General features: G+C 49.4%; 1 protein-coding gene across 3 annotated transcripts in view; it reads left to right on the forward strand.

The window, feature by feature from the left end:
* The window catches only part of RPS6KA2 (ribosomal protein S6 kinase A2), a 375,008-nt gene that overhangs the window by 199,959 nt on the left and 159,875 nt on the right, over positions 1 to 15,174 (forward strand). The window contains exon 1 of one of the 3 annotated variants that reach the window (XM_036871415.1): positions 13,336 to 13,613. The exons of the other annotated variants lie outside the window; for them this stretch is intronic. Within the exon in view, the coding sequence (XP_036727310.1) occupies positions 13,515 to 13,613 (99 nt within the window). The 5' untranslated portion in view covers positions 13,336 to 13,514. Of the gene's footprint in view, positions 1 to 13,335; positions 13,614 to 15,174 lie in introns of those variants that run through there. 3 annotated transcript variants of the gene reach the window in all.

Consider the following 15,174-nt stretch of genomic DNA (forward strand, 5'->3'; position numbering starts at 1 on the left):
CATGAAAATCGGGGGTGGGGCAGTGTGTGTGTGGGGATGTCTGTATCAGTGTGTGCACACGTGTGTGCACGCGTGTGTGTGTGTGTAGGAAAGTTTCCCCGAAGAGATGGTTCTAAATGAATTCTTGAAGGATCAGAGGAAATTGGACAAAGGAAGATTCTATTTTTTAAAAAATAACAAAAACACTCTGTTTGGGTGACTTAAAGTAAGTCAGAACCACTGTAGTAAAAGAGTTCCTACTGTTGAGAAGCAAGGAAAGAGGTCGAAGAGGTATGTGGGCACCTTGTGGGTTCATCTAAGGGACTTGACCTTTTTCCTAAAAAGTATGGGAAATCATAGAAGTCACAGATAAAAGGGGGCTTGACCGGACTTATAAAACATATCCGGGGGCTTCCCTGGTGGCGCAGTGGTTGAGAATCTGCCTGCCAATGCAGGGGACACGGGTTCGAGCCCTGGTCTGGGAAGATCCCACATGCCACGGAGCAACTAGGCCCGTGAGCCACAATTACTGAGCCTGCGCATCTGGAACCTGTGCTCCGCAGCAACAGAGGCCGCGATAGTGAGAGGCCCGCGCACCGCGATGAAGAGTGGCCCCCACTTGCCGCAGCTAGAGAAAGCCCTCGCACAGAAACGAAGACCCAACACAGCCATAAAATAAATAAATAAATACATAAATAAATAAATAAATAAGACTTAAAAAAAAATAAAAATAAAAAAATAAAAGCTCCCCAAGTAATTCTAAATTCAGCCAAAGTTGAGAACCACTACACTACAGGCTTACTAGCCCAGCTGTTCCATATTGTTAAAAAAACAAAAAAACAAAAAAAAACATATCCGAATGGCTTGTGGAATGACCCCCAAACTCAGAAGCCCTCACCGCATCCCTGAGAGGGTCCTAGGGCCACGGGACGCAGGTGGCTTCCCACACGCCCCACACAGCCGTTTCCTGCCCTGAGCGCGGAGGCTGGCATGCTGCGGGCACAGCGGTGCAAGTGTGTAATACCTCGACCAGCAGAGGTCAGTCTGCACAGCCGGGCTGTGCACAGAAGGGAAAGCAGCTCAGACAAGGAAAGATTGAACACGGGAAGCATCAATGCCCATCCTGAGCGGGGCTGGGTCACCCCACAGTCAGCACATTCCCAGAGGCCGGAGGAAGAACAAAACAAAATAAGTCTTCTACCAGAAGAAGAGCTGTAGTGTTCAAAGAACAAAATTGAGCCGTGGAATTGACTGTCAGCGGCATTGACATGGAGAGGATAGGTCCTAGGAGAGGAGGAAACCCCAAGTAGGGTGGGTCTACTCTTTTTTCCAGAGGCTGTGTCCGTGCAGAGGGAGTCCCCCGCCGGGGTGGCCTGTCCTGGGACTCAGCCTCTATCCTGGACACGTCCTCCTGGCTCACCCGGCCCTCCCCGAAGGTGGGATCATCTTTTGGGACGCAGTGTCGGGGACCCTAATTCTTTCTACAGGGGGGCTTCTTGCACCAGTACTTCTCAAAGAAGTGACCCCCAAGGCCCCCGCCCTACCCCCGGCTCTCATGATGCTCTCCCCTTGCCAAGGCGTTCGCAGGGCTGTGCTCTCTGAAGGTGCTGGAGAATCTGTCTCCAGCCTCTGGTGCTGGCGAGTCTTGGCGTTCCCTGGCACGTAGACGCATCGCTCCAATCCCTGACTCCATGGTTGCATGGTATTCTCTCTATGGGTGTGTGTCTTACAAGGGCACCAGACATTGGATTTAGGACCAACCTTAATCCAGTTGTGACCACATCTTAACTTGACTGCATTTGCGAAGACCCTATTTCCAAGTAAGGTCTCACTCGCAGCTTTGCGGGTTGGGACTTCAAACTGTGTTTTGGGGGACACCAACCACACCCCCAGTCATGTTAATACTACATGAAAACGACAAATTCCCAGGTTTTTCACATTTTTAGACCGTCGTTTAAAATATTTCCAAGCTAAAATGCTTTTGCAATATGCTTTCATGTTTGCAACTTCAGTCTTATCCTTCTTGAGAAGGTCGGGAGATTGAGCTGAGGCATTTGCTCCTGGCAGAGGGTGGCAGGATTGGAGTCTCTGACTTCCTGAAAAGTCACCAGACTCCCCAGCCAGTTGTCCCGGGAAGGAAGCACAGTCACAAGAATTACCGGAAGCAGTGATGTCATGGGCTGGAGGAGCAGACACAGGAGATGGGGCACGTTGGCTCAGAAATGTGGCTTGTACACAGCGTCGAACTTCAGGATGTACCATTGTGAGTCTAACATCTGTTCCCTGCAAAAGAATTCTCTTTTTTTTGGAAAGTACATGTCATATGTCCTTAGCATACAGCTGATTTGGCCCTCAGTTATGGGAGGTGATGTGCTAATTACTGGCTGAAAGACAGGAAGAGGGAGGGAGAGACAAGAGGGTGGGGGGCTGATCTTTCCAAGTCAGTCCTCATTCTACCCTCCGTCCTGCGTCACAAAGCACACTGTGTTGAAAGCACTGGTGGCTCTCGGCCTGGCAGTCCACTGCCTGATTCGCTCATATGTCTACTCAGCACATCTTTGCTTTGCATGTTCAGGCATCACGACAGGCAGTGTGGTTAGTGGTTTGCAGAATAGACACGATTCCTGCCCTTGTAGAGTCTACAGTCCGTTGGGAACAAGAGCATTAACCAAATCGTCACACACGTGCACCTGAGTATTCCAGTCTAAATAGTTGCCATCACCTTAAGAGCATCTCAGGTGGGGCCTGGCTGATTCTGGGGGTTCTTGGAAAGCATCCCTGAAGGACTGGTATTGGAGGTGAGAGCTAGAGGCAGAGTCTAACCCCGTGAGTGCACGTGGGAGCACAGCGTGGTCCAGATGGGGGTGACTGGACGTGCAGTGGCCCCAAGAGAATGAGGAGTGGGGCACCTCTGAGAGCTGAGAGCAGGTCGGTGTAGCTGGAGCCTAGGAGCAGGAGCAAGAGTGTGGAGAGATGAGTCGGAAGGGCTGAGGTCTGTTCAGTTCTTGACATCAGGCTGTTTCCGTAGATTTGGGTGAAGACTGGCAGCCCTGCTTGGGCTCGTAGGAAAAGGAAGGCAGCCCAAGGCACTGATCTGGAAATAAGTTTGAGATTTGTGTCAAAACATTATGGCTGTTTCTTAAAGCCTCTGATAGAGGGAGAGAGGGAATACTATTAAAATTGTATTTAAAAATTTTCCAAGCATATGGGGTTATTAATAATGAAATAAAAGTGATCCTTGTGGTATGGTAAGGAAAATCAATCTACATGGCAACAATTACTTGTGAGATTATTTTTTAGATAGTTTACTGCTCTGTGCTTTGTGCCTAGATTAAAACATGGTCAACTTTTTGTGAATATTTCATATGAATTGGAAAGAATGCACAATCTAAAGTGGTTGGATATATATACACATTCCTTATGTCAACTTTCTTAAATGTATTGTTTAATTATTCAAATATTTACTGATTTTTGTTCCTCTGCTTGATTTATCATTTATTGCGGGATGTGTTGGGTATTTCCCCAAATGATAATGGATTTGTCAATTTCTCCTCTTGATTCTGTCAATTTTTGATTAATATATTTTGAAACTTTATTATCTGGGGCATACAAGTTTGGAAATATTGTATCTTCCTGGTGAATTTAAACTTCATCAATATGTAGTGAGTTTTTTATATCTTCAAATACTTGTGTAATTTATATTGCTTCATCAGCTCTCCTATCATTAGTATTTGCATGATATATGTTTTCCATTTTATTTCAGATTTTCTGTGTCCCTTGTTTTAGAAATGTCTCTATAACTAAATTCATATTAAACCAGTTGGGCACTGTTTGTCTTTGAACTGGAGAGTTTAGCCCACTCACACTGATTGTAATTTTTGATATATTTTTATTTGTTCCTATGCTGTTAGCTTGTGTAAGGTCTAGGATCTGACTTTGCCTTACTTACAGACTAACAATTAGCATGTTCCTGTTTTATGGGTGTTGGAAGGAGGCATAAGCTTCCAGGATCAGAGAGAAGGGACGTTACCAGTCTAGTGACATGAGTACCATATTTGCATTGGTTTCCTTTGCCCCCCAGCACTCAGGGTGCAGTGAAGGGGGACCGGATGGATGCTATGCTCACAGTGAACCTGCATCCCAGTCGAGGAACACTGAGCTTGGGGACCTTGTGTTTAGAACAAGGGGTAAGCAAGCCTGTTCTTTGTCCTGGAGGAAAATGTTACCTCATCCTGCAAAGCTGCTCACTGCAAACACAACCCTGAGAAATGGGTTAAGAGTGCTCAGCGTGCAATGTGTTCCTCACACACTCGGCATGAATGGATGAGGAATGCAGAGACACTCTGGCCCCTGGTGGTTGCCACTCCCAACAGCTTGTGTTTTCCACTTATCCTTTTTCTGAATTTCTTTTTTCCCTTCTTTCTTGTCTACTTCTGGAATATTTTCTTGTTCTATACTTTTGTCTCTATTAATTTAAGAATTCCATTCAGCTCTCCCATATCTGCAAGTTCGGCATCTATGGATTCAGCCACCCTTGGATCCACCAGTGGTACTACAGCGTTTTATATAAGGGATTGAGCATCTGCAGATTTTGGTATCCGAGAGGGTCTTGGAACCAGTTCCCCATGGATACCAATGGGGAAATTTTAGCGTGTATATTTAACTTAGTCTAAAAGTAACCTGCATCTTTATTGACTTCCAGAAAAAATACAAGGACGTTAGAAGATTTTAACTGTATCACCCTCCTTGTGCATGTGCTGTTTTTTCAATCAAGGTTTCATTTCTAACTTGATTTTTACTTCTTTTTATGCAGCGCATGAGTGTTTAGCTCTCCCCATATGTTTTCATTGGTAGTGAACTTTCTCAGGTTCTTGATCTGGAAATGTCTTTCTGGTTTGCATTCTGTCAATTTTCAGCAGATCTAACTTTTCCTTTATCGACTCTTGGACTTTGTCTAAAGTGCTATTTAATCTACCTATTTTAAAATTTACATCATTACGATTTTATTTTTAAAGTTCTACTTTTGTTTACAAATCTGCTGGATCATTTTATAACCTCTAATTTCCTTGTAATGCCTTCAGGCCCCCTTTTTGTTCTTTAAACGTATTAAGCAAATGTATTTTATATTATTTATACGAAAGTTTCAGCCTCTGCAGTCTCCACACGTCTGATTCTGCAACTTGCTATTTCTACTCACTCTTGCTCCTGGTGGCTTACCTCCTCGTGTATTTAGCCATTCATGATTGTGAGCCCATATTCCTGATAATTTTCTCTGTGGTTAAACGTTGAGACCCCTCCAGAGTACTGACGTTTGCTTCCGTGTGGCCCTCGGGCTGCTATAAGCTGGGATCTTTAAAAAGTAAATATCTGGCTTGGAGTTTTCCAGAGTGTGAATTTTGGCCTCCGCTGGCATGAAGAGGAGCCACAGAAACAGAGGAGAATTCTCTTTCTCTTTCCAGTGCTCGTACCTGCATAAGCAACTCTCCTCCTGCAGGGAGAGAATGTCCCAGCTTACCTTAGGGTCTGCCCCACCAGGGTCCTGACTTTCAGGGTGGGTCTGACCTGCCCTCCCACCCTGCGTGGGCCCCAGGCTTTCTCCAGTTCCGCACCCCCTGGGTCTCGATCACAGGGATTGACACGGGCTGCAGGACAAATGCTGCTCAGGACACTGCTTACCTTTGGAGAGCATCTTCTCATCCTCATCCTTTGTCTAAGTTTGTTTTCCCCCACTTACTATTGGCTCAGCCATGCTTTAAAAAAAAGAGAGAGGATTTTCCCTTTGTTTTACGTATCTCAGGAAATCTGCCTCTACATACGTAACCCGCTGTATTGCCAAGAATGCCCTCACCCTGCCCCAGCCTGGTCCTGTGGCCTTCTGATGAGGATGATGAGGGATGGACCACAGGACACTACACGCCATGGAGCCTAAACCCCTATTGTTTTGTTTTTAGTGTCCCTGAGTATTTTTTAATGGGCTCATCTAGTTGCCATCCCTAATATAAATATCTAGTGCCTGAAAGGCTGTAGATGTCTATGAAATATTTTTTAGAAGATGAACATTTCCTGCTAAAAAAAATTCTGGCAAGGATTTCACATTCTCCTTTGTACCCATTCCAGGTCTTGAGAGACTTTTCTATTATAAGAGGTTTTTTTTTTTTTTCCTTTTTAAGTTACAAAAATCCTTCCTGCTATAGTTTTAACCTGTTTCCTCTTTCCGGCTAACTCCCTTCCTTTTAAAGTTCCTCTCTATAGTTTATGTATAGGCTCAGGTTGACAAGAAAAAGCCCTTATTTCTCTATTCACAGGTCAGTTTCCTCACATACTGTGATTCCAGATCCTCCGTTCAGTCGTGAGCCTTCCTACTGACCGTCTTGTCATGAAGGTTCACTGCACGTTTGTGGGGTGAGATGTGTGTCCGTCTCCATAACAAAGGGCTGCCAGCACAAAGCCCCCCAACAGGGTGGCTTAAAACAACAGAAATTTATCGTCTCATCATTCTGAAGGCCAGAAGTCCAAGATCAAGGCACCAGGAGGCCCCTGGTCCTCTGAAACCCATAGGGGAATCTTTCCTGCCTCTTCTAGCTTCTGGCCACGGCTACATCTCTCCCTTCTCTGCCTCCGTCCATGTGGCCTCCTCCACTGTCTCTGCCTTCATGTGGCCTTCGTATGAGGACACCAGTCACACTGGATTATGCCCTCCCCGCTCCAGCGTGACCTCATCTTACTATGTCTGCAATGACCCTATTTTCAAATAAGGCCCATTATGAGGTCCAGGGAGTCAGGGTTCTAACATGCTTTTAGAGGGGACACAACCCAACAACCTGTAACAACATGTAAACAATAGTGAAGCTCAAACCCGGAAGTCCTACGGATGCTGTCGCCTCCCGGTGACAGAATGTGGGGTTTTGCCCCTCCCGCCTTTAAAACACTGATAATTAGAAAAGAGCAAGTGAGAGCACCTGCATTAATGTTTTCAAATGTCCTACGTGTCGCGGCACGGACGCGCTGTCAGAAGCCTCACCTTGGTGCCCCTCCGCTGCGTCCTGAGTAAACTAAGTTTTCACAAGGAAACCTAGCCTTTCTGCTCCCAGAGCACAGCATTCTGCTGCCAAAGGCACTCACGCTGTCTGTCCCCAAGGCCATAAAGAAGCCGCTGGAGGCTGCCACCTGGACTGCTGTCTGTGAGATGCTCTGACGGCAGACTCTTGGCCCCAGTGGCATTTCCTGGGCAAGTGCAGTTGTCTAGGGAAATGAGGACCCCAGCCTTTCACCCCTTGGTTGCCACCCCTTCTTGTGCTTTCTTTTGATGCCCAGCCACTATTGCTTGATACACTGTGAATCTGTGAGGTCCTGGACGTGCAGACCTTGTCTGAATTCTTCTCTTGCTGTGTCAGTTTAGACGGTTGGTTCACCTCCCTGGGCCTCAGTTTCTCCACCTCCTAAGATGGGCTTCATTGTGTCTGTTTCATAGAGTTCCCAGTGTGTTACAGAGATGGAATAATAATGTAGGCCCAGATCTTCATAACCAACAAATCTCTGATAACAGTCATCACAGAATCCCTTTAAGCCAGCATGCACAGAGTGCTTGCCGCAGACAGTGGCCCTCCCGAGTGTTTCCAGGTGGGTAAGAGACAGACAGAAGCCAGGAGTCGTAACCCAGCACAGTAAGTAAAACGAGGACCCCAGGGGAGGACTCCCCAGCACAGCCTGTGGGTGCGGGGATTCCATTAGGCTTCCTAGCAACGACAGTGAATCTCGAAGAAGGTGGGAAAGTGGGTGGGAAGGGCGTCCGGGCAGTGGCCACAGCGCAGTGGCGGCTGGATGCTCCTGTTGACACAGGTGTCTGCACAGCGGGCACAGGAGGAGAGGGCGCCGCGATGGAGGAGAACACGGCCTCCTGGCTCTGGGGTCGCACGTCATTCCTGCAGACACTGGAGCTATGGCGTGCTATTTGCTTCTAAACAGATCGCTTTGGTAGTGGGATTGCAGATGGGTTGGGGGGCGCAGGATTGAGCCAGGAGTTACTATATTCCGGCACGAACGGTTCCTGATTGCGGGGCTGGAAGGAAGGGAGACAGGAACGCTACTTAGAGAGTATCACGAGTCTGGGTCGTTACACATACGGAATGAAGGAGTGACAGAGTGGCTGGTAGTTTTCACCTTCTGGTTCAGGCGGTGGGGTGACTGGCCGTGCCCTGCACAGGACAACAGAGTTTAACGGAGAGAGCTTTCAGGTTAAAATTCTAGAAAAGGGGGATCTACTCCTTTCCCAGGCGTGTCATTGATTTTTCTGTGTGAAACTCCAGGATTTTAACAAGTAGCATCTTTGTGGAGCACTTATTTACAGAGCACTTCCTCATACTGGTTTACTGCGTGGGGTTGCCGGTTGTGTGGGTGACAACCTTGTGAGGAAAGGAGACAGGTTTCTCCCCTCCCCCCTCCCCTCCCCCGCTCCCCCTTCATCGCACAGGGTGGGCTTCCTGGACCTCGGCGCTGACGCGCTTTGGACGGGGTCGTTCTCGGTGGGATGTCCTGTGCACTACGGAGACTCACCAGCATCCTGGCTCCGCCCACTAGACGCCGGCAGCAGCCTTCCTGTCACCCCCCGTCGCGACAACCCAGAACGTCTCCAGACATTGCCGGTGTCCCCTTGACAAAGTCACCCCCAGTTCTAAAGGCTCGGAGGATTTCGGCAAAGGTGAAGTCATAATCGGAACAGTGGGTAGAAATTTAATTCAGATGTTTCACTTTCTGACGTACTTTCCACAACGCGATGCTTCTTGTACGATTTTAGATAGCGCTCACCGAGCCACAGCTATATCGTATTTGCTCTTTAACAAAGAGGACATTTACGTTCAGCTACATCTATTCCGTGTCCGGGACTACATCGTTTCATTTCCAGAAGTATTTTATTCATCTTTACAGTCTCTTGTTTGTTAATCACGTTTTCATTTCTTCCTTTTATTTCCTTAAACATATTAGATTCGATAATTTTACATTCGACGTCTGCTAAGTCCAGCAGCTGAAGTCCACACGTCTGATTCTGTAGTCAGTTGTCTTGCTGGCTTTGCCGATACCCCGTGTCCTTGTGAACTGTGTGTTCCGTGGCTGTGAGCTTGTGCTCCTGGCAACTGTATGCAAGGAATTCTTTGAATCCTGGGTTTAATGTGGATTTCTCTAGAGAGCATTTCTGTGTGTTTCTGCTGGGCACCTGGGCTCAGAACCATCTGAGACCACTTTAAGTTCTCAACTTGAGTTTTCGTCGTTGTTTTTGGTTACATGGAGAGTGAATTAGGTCCACAAGCCTGTGTCAGGGCTGGCTGTGCTCACAATGTCTAAGGGGAGACCTCTTTCCCTTCCCTGCCACCCCACCCTGCGTGGCTGGGCGTCTGACCTCCGTGGCCCTCGAGGGTTAAATTGGAATCTCCAAGTTGCAACCCTGGACGGCATTCTCGACGCCGCACTGACCACTTCCATTGTAACTGGTTTGTTGCACAAACCTGGCTTGTGCTTGGACCATCACACACCTTCCACTCTTTGTCGGAAGAGTGGACAATGAAAGGACCCTGGCAATTTCGACGGCTTTCCTTCCCGCTCTTGAACAAGAGACAACTGCATTCACTTTAGGTTTTGAACTTGATCAGGAAGTTAGTGATCAAACTCAGACATTCTCTTTGCCCAGCTTGAATTTCCATCACGCTGGAAGCCTGCAGCACCCTTTTCAGGGTCAGAGCGGGAGGAGAGGAGAGATGAAGACGTACTTAAACTGCTCCTGGCCCAGCTGACCCCTTCTCTCATGGTCAGCTGTCTCGTCTTCTTCCGAGGTTATTGTGGCTGGAGACCCACCCCCCACGCCCCCCTCCCCAGCTGCAGCCCACTTACAGGACAGCGGCCCTTCATTTTGGGGGTTACTTAGAATTCTTCCCTCAGCCCTGGGCCCGGTGCCGGGCAGGGCCTCAGGGACCTTGAAACGGGCCCCTCTCCTGCACGGCCACGTCTGATCCATCGGAGACATTGATATATCCTTTTCCCCACAAGCCCTTAGGAACGCAGGCCACTGCGTGAACAGTCCCTCCTGGTGCCTCCCCGGGGCCGTGGCCGCCCTGCTCCCTCCTTTAGAAGCCAGGCCCCAGCACATCACAGCTGTCATGGGGGGGCTTGACATAAAGGGGGGGGCATCCCCCCAACCCAGGAAAGTCCTTTGGGTGGAGGGAAGGGAAGGTGGAACGGCACAGATTTTGCCAGTCACCTTGCTGACAAAAGCCTCCCTCCCCTTCCTGCCCAGGGCATCCTGTGTTCTCAGAGAAGGGGCAGCTCCAGGGCTTTGGAAGGCTCTCGGTTATCACCCTTGGAATTCTGAAATCGTTAACCTCTTGTGTATCGGGGACTTGGTAGGAACTTTACTTTCCGTTAATCAATCATGAAATTCTGTTTGTTCCAAGTTCTCAATGATCCTGTTCTTCCGCAGCTGGGGACCCCTCCTCCTCTGTCTGTCCAGGACATGTGTCCTTGTCCGCAGAGCTCACCCCAAATGCTGCCTCCTCGGCGTCTCCAGTTAGGATTGGCTCCTCATTTCTCTCTGTTCTTGTAGCATTTTCTTACATGTTTCTTTCACATTATGTAAAACCTGCATCCGATTTGTCTATTCACTTTCCTTCTCTAACACACGGCCGTGAACTTCTGGGGGTCAGGAGCCGCGTCATAATCACGTCCGTCTCCCCTGTGCCGAGCACCGGGCCAGGCGCTCAGAGGAGCTCTGTAATCGTGTGTTCAACTGAATCGAACGCACACCAGCCAGTCTGGTCCTCTCTTGGAAGCAGCATTAGCCGTGGAATTCAGTCCCAGACTGATCGTGCTTAAGTCAGGGAGAAACTCAAGATAGTCAGGGGTCTGCTGAGCTCTTGGTCTTCTCTCCAAGCTTCCCCACCCCATCATCTGGGCACCAGCCCAGGCTTTATTAAGCTCACTTTTTCTTTCCCAAAATTTGCTAGGGATCATTTGGACCCAGGTTAAAGTGGGCCCTGATACCTATCCCAGATTTGGTGGTCTGGAGGGTTTGGTGGTAAATGATTTCCAGAGAGTTTGATATACCTGTTTTACTGGCAGAAGGGCAAACAGACTTGTTCTAGCAATGAAATGACTTTCTCAGTTGAAATATGGAAGCTGCTTTTTTTTTCTTTTGAGATGTCCAAGTTCAATAGAGCCATTGTGTAGCACTCAGCTGTGGAAGATCGTGGATGGCCCATAAGACACTGCCTTTCCAGTCCTGTTACACCAGGTCAAAATGCTCTTTAAAAAAAAAAAAAAAAAAAATTACTTATTTATTTGGCTGCGCCGGGTCTTCGTTGCAGCATATGGGCTCTTAGTTGCGGCATGCAGGATCTAGTTCCCTGACCAGGGATCAAACCCAGGCCCCCTGCACTGGGAGTGTGGAGTCTTTACCACTGGACCACCAGGGAAGTCTCAAAATGCTCTTGTTGGTAAAACAAGCCTGCCCCAAGGCTATTGCTCTGAGCAGGGTGCCCCTGAGCTAGCATCACTGACAAACCACACTCCTGTCTCTGACTAGTTGTACCATCGACCCACAGCCGGCTTCTTCCTCATTCTTGGAGCAGGTGACCAGCCCGATGTCTGATGTCCGTCAGCTGCTGTCTTTTCCAGAGAAGCAACATGGCACAGCCCTGGCCTGTCTTTGTTTGCTTAGAACTGGGATACCTGAGTGGTGGTGGCGGGAGACCCAGGGTGGTAAGAAGCTCATTCCCAGCCTAGGGATAATGGCCCTCCAGCAGAAGAATCCTTGCGGGAAGCAGGAACCGGTTTGGGGCATATTTTCATCTTAGGGATGCACAGTGGGAACACAAAACATGCAAGTGTGCTCAAGCTCATCAAGCAAGGAAATGGCAGTGCCAGCATCTTGATGCTAAACTGTGCTTACCACCATTAAACCCCAGGGAGACTGTCTGACCTCATCTCTTGACCCAGATGCAGCATGAACTTACCAGTTCTTATCTGGGAGCATCCGCTGTTTTTACTCACTTTAGCAAAGATAGCCTGACACAAGTATTTAATGCGCCTTTTGATTAAGCCAAGGGATGACATGACATGTAGATTTTTCACAATCTGCCTAGCAAAGCAGTACTTGGCACACAGCAGCGGGTGCAAGAATGCTTCTGGACTTTTCAGGGGGTGGTGGCAGTATGCTAATGAGCTTGTTTGGCCCTGTTTTAAACATAAAAATACGTGGACAATGCACAAGAGGAAAACAGAAAAGGCTGCACAGAGTCCTAAGCTCACAAATCTGGAACTGCCTACAGCCCTCTGGTGAGCATTTCTAGGAAAAAAAGAAAAACAAAGGGTGTTCCCCTTTAAGGCAAATCCCCTGCAGCCCTGCAGCTGGTTTCTGAGAGCCCTGACTCAGGACACTCTGTGTTTAGGCCCTGGTAAGTCATCCCTTTGGATAATTGTCTATACATGGAGTCGGAGGTCATGGAGAACGGATGTGTCTTTGTTCTCCAAACACTGCCCTGGGAGGCTTCCCCAGCTGGCTGCCGGCGTCCCGAGCTGCGTGGGGATCCATTCATCACCCGGGCAAAGACTGGCGGCCCCCCAGGTCGGGCGCCCGGGCCGCGGGGACGGGCTCAAGAAGAGGGGGCCAAGGGGCAGGAGAGGTACAGAGCGCACGTGTGCAAGCTCATGGTGCACCCCTCCACCCTTTTGTTCCATGTTCTAGAAGGGTTTGCTAATCAGCAATTAAAGTTTTGTCCGGCACAGAAGAGCATGATTCCGAAGTCTGTATATGGGTGCTTTACGGAGAGAAAACATGACACCCCAAGCTAGAAAAAAGCCCAGCAGGCCAACCAAGTAGAACAGAGAGCAAGCGACAGGCGCAGCTGAACCGCCTCACCGCCCGCCCCGCGCGGCGCAGCAGCCCTCCGCGGGCTCATCAGGCATGCGCCGCCGAGGGCGCTGATTGGCGGAGGGGGCGGTGGGCGGGGCAGAGCCGCAGAGAGCGAGTACTTGGAGGCGGGGGGGAGGAGAAGTGAGAGCCTGGGGCTGTAGGGCGGTGGGCGCTGATTGGTGGTAGTGGCTGAGAAGGAGGAGGTGGGCGTGGCTGGGTGCGCCGGCGGGCTCTGATTGGTGGTAGTGGTGGGGGCCTGCTCCTCCCTGGGCCTGAGGAGGAGGAGGAGAAGGAGGGAGAGCCTGGGGCGGCGGACTCTGATTGGCGGTAGTGGCGGAGGGCCGGGCGGGGCGGCAGGTGCTGATTGGCAGTAGTGGCTGGGGGCGGGGCGAGGCGGGGCTGCCCGGGGCTGGTCCTCGCAGGCAGGAGGAGGAGGAGGAGGGAGCGCTGGGCCCCCGGCCGCCGTGGCCGGCTCGGCCTGCCCTTTGTGCCCGCAGCCCGCGCCCCGTGCCGATGGCCGCTGCGCCGGGCTTCCCGGCCGCTCGCGCCCGCCGGCGGACCTAACCCCGCGCGCCTGGGATGCGCCGGGGATGCGCGTCCTCCGGCCCTGCGGCTCCTCGCGGCTGGGCGCCGGGCGATGGAGCTGAGCATGAAGAAGTTCACCGTGCGCAGGTTCTTCTCCGTGTACCTGCGCAAGAAGTCGCGCTCCAAGAGCTCCAGTCTTAGCCGACTCGAGGTAAATGCCCTCGCCTCTGAGCGCGCAGGTACCCAGGTCCCCGCCGCGCCCTGGAGGATGCTGCGGGTCTTGGGGCCATCCCGAGCCCTTTCCTATTGTCACATGCACGGTCACCCTGAGACCCATGTCAGGGAGTTAAAGTTGAAAGCTGGTCCGGTTTTCCTAAAACCGAACGTTATTGTTGGGACTTACTGATAACTGGATCGGTCCTCGGGTTCTCAACAGGGACTAAACTTTGCCCCCATTGAATTTCTAACTAATTTTGTTCCACGCTCTGCGCAGGGTTTGGGGTAGTCACCCTGGGTGCCCACAGGGGTGCTCCGGGTGGGGAGGGCTTTTCAGCCCGTGTCGCTCGCTATGGCACCTCAGAAGTCCCAAGTACAGAACCTGCCCAGCCCCACCCTAGGCTGGCGTTGATCGGGTTTATTTTGCCTTGACCCAGAGCCACACAAATACTACCATGTAGTGTAGATTGTTCGTGTATTTGAAATCAGTGTAGAATTGACAAAAAGGGATTTTTTTTTTTTTTAAAACACAATCTACTTGGACCAGTCTGAAACGGTGCCCAGTAGTAAAGTGCCTGATGCAATATCTCTGCAGCTCGGGGTTTGATATAGATTCGTCCCGAAAGCCAGAGGACCCTGAAAATAGTGTCCTTTTATCGGGTCCTGCATCATGTCATCTTCAGGTTTCCAAGTCATCTGTGGACGGTTCTCTAATGTGTTTTGTATTTCAACAATCACATCTTATTCTCTTCATCCCAGTGTCCAGAGTACATGGTTGAATCTATAGATGACCAAACTGTGAAGCATGTTTAAGTAAAAAAAAAAAAAGACATTTTGGGGTTTGGGGGGAGGGGGTGGGAGCTGATGACACAGCCTAGAGATTTCTTTTGACATTGCCCTCGCCTGTGCCACAAGGCTGGCACCTATGGAGGTTTTGATGTGTTTTTTTCTAACGAAGTCAAATCAATTGGAACAATGTCACATTTTTCATCTTGAGTTTCTTTGTCCTGGCTGCCATGATATTAGATACAGGCATGGGTTCTGCAACAATTAAGAGGGCTTTAGGCAAAGCTCAGGAATGGACATGAAAGCAACAGGGAATTACTTGTTTAAAAAGTTTCTGTTATGATATCACTAAATCAGAATTTTAAGAACTAGGTTAGGTTTCTGAGGGTAAAACATATCTTTCAAACAAATACAACTATTAATTAAATTGTGGAGGAGGGCTTGCTTTAAACCTCACGCTGACAGAGATGAAGCATAAGTTCATTGAGATAAGTCATTTTCCTGGGTTTCAGGCACTTAAAAAACGAAAGTGGACAAGAATAGAAACTCAGAAGAGTATTCACCTTTATACCTAGTATGTCTTTATTCATCGAAATGCCAAGTTTATTATTCAGCTCCTTGTCTCCTTCCATTTATTGTCCTTGTCAAGGCGAGGCAGTAAACTCCCGGAGTCGTTTAGGAAGAGGCGCATAAAGACTGGCAAAACCTGTGGGGCTCAGGAATCCTCTCAGCACGATATACTCACCTCTGGTGTTCTGGTTCGGCAATGA

This window comes from Balaenoptera musculus, chromosome 12 (genome assembly GCF_009873245.2).
Source record: "Balaenoptera musculus isolate JJ_BM4_2016_0621 chromosome 12, mBalMus1.pri.v3, whole genome shotgun sequence".
NCBI classification, from domain to species: Eukaryota; Metazoa; Chordata; class Mammalia; order Artiodactyla; family Balaenopteridae; genus Balaenoptera; species Balaenoptera musculus.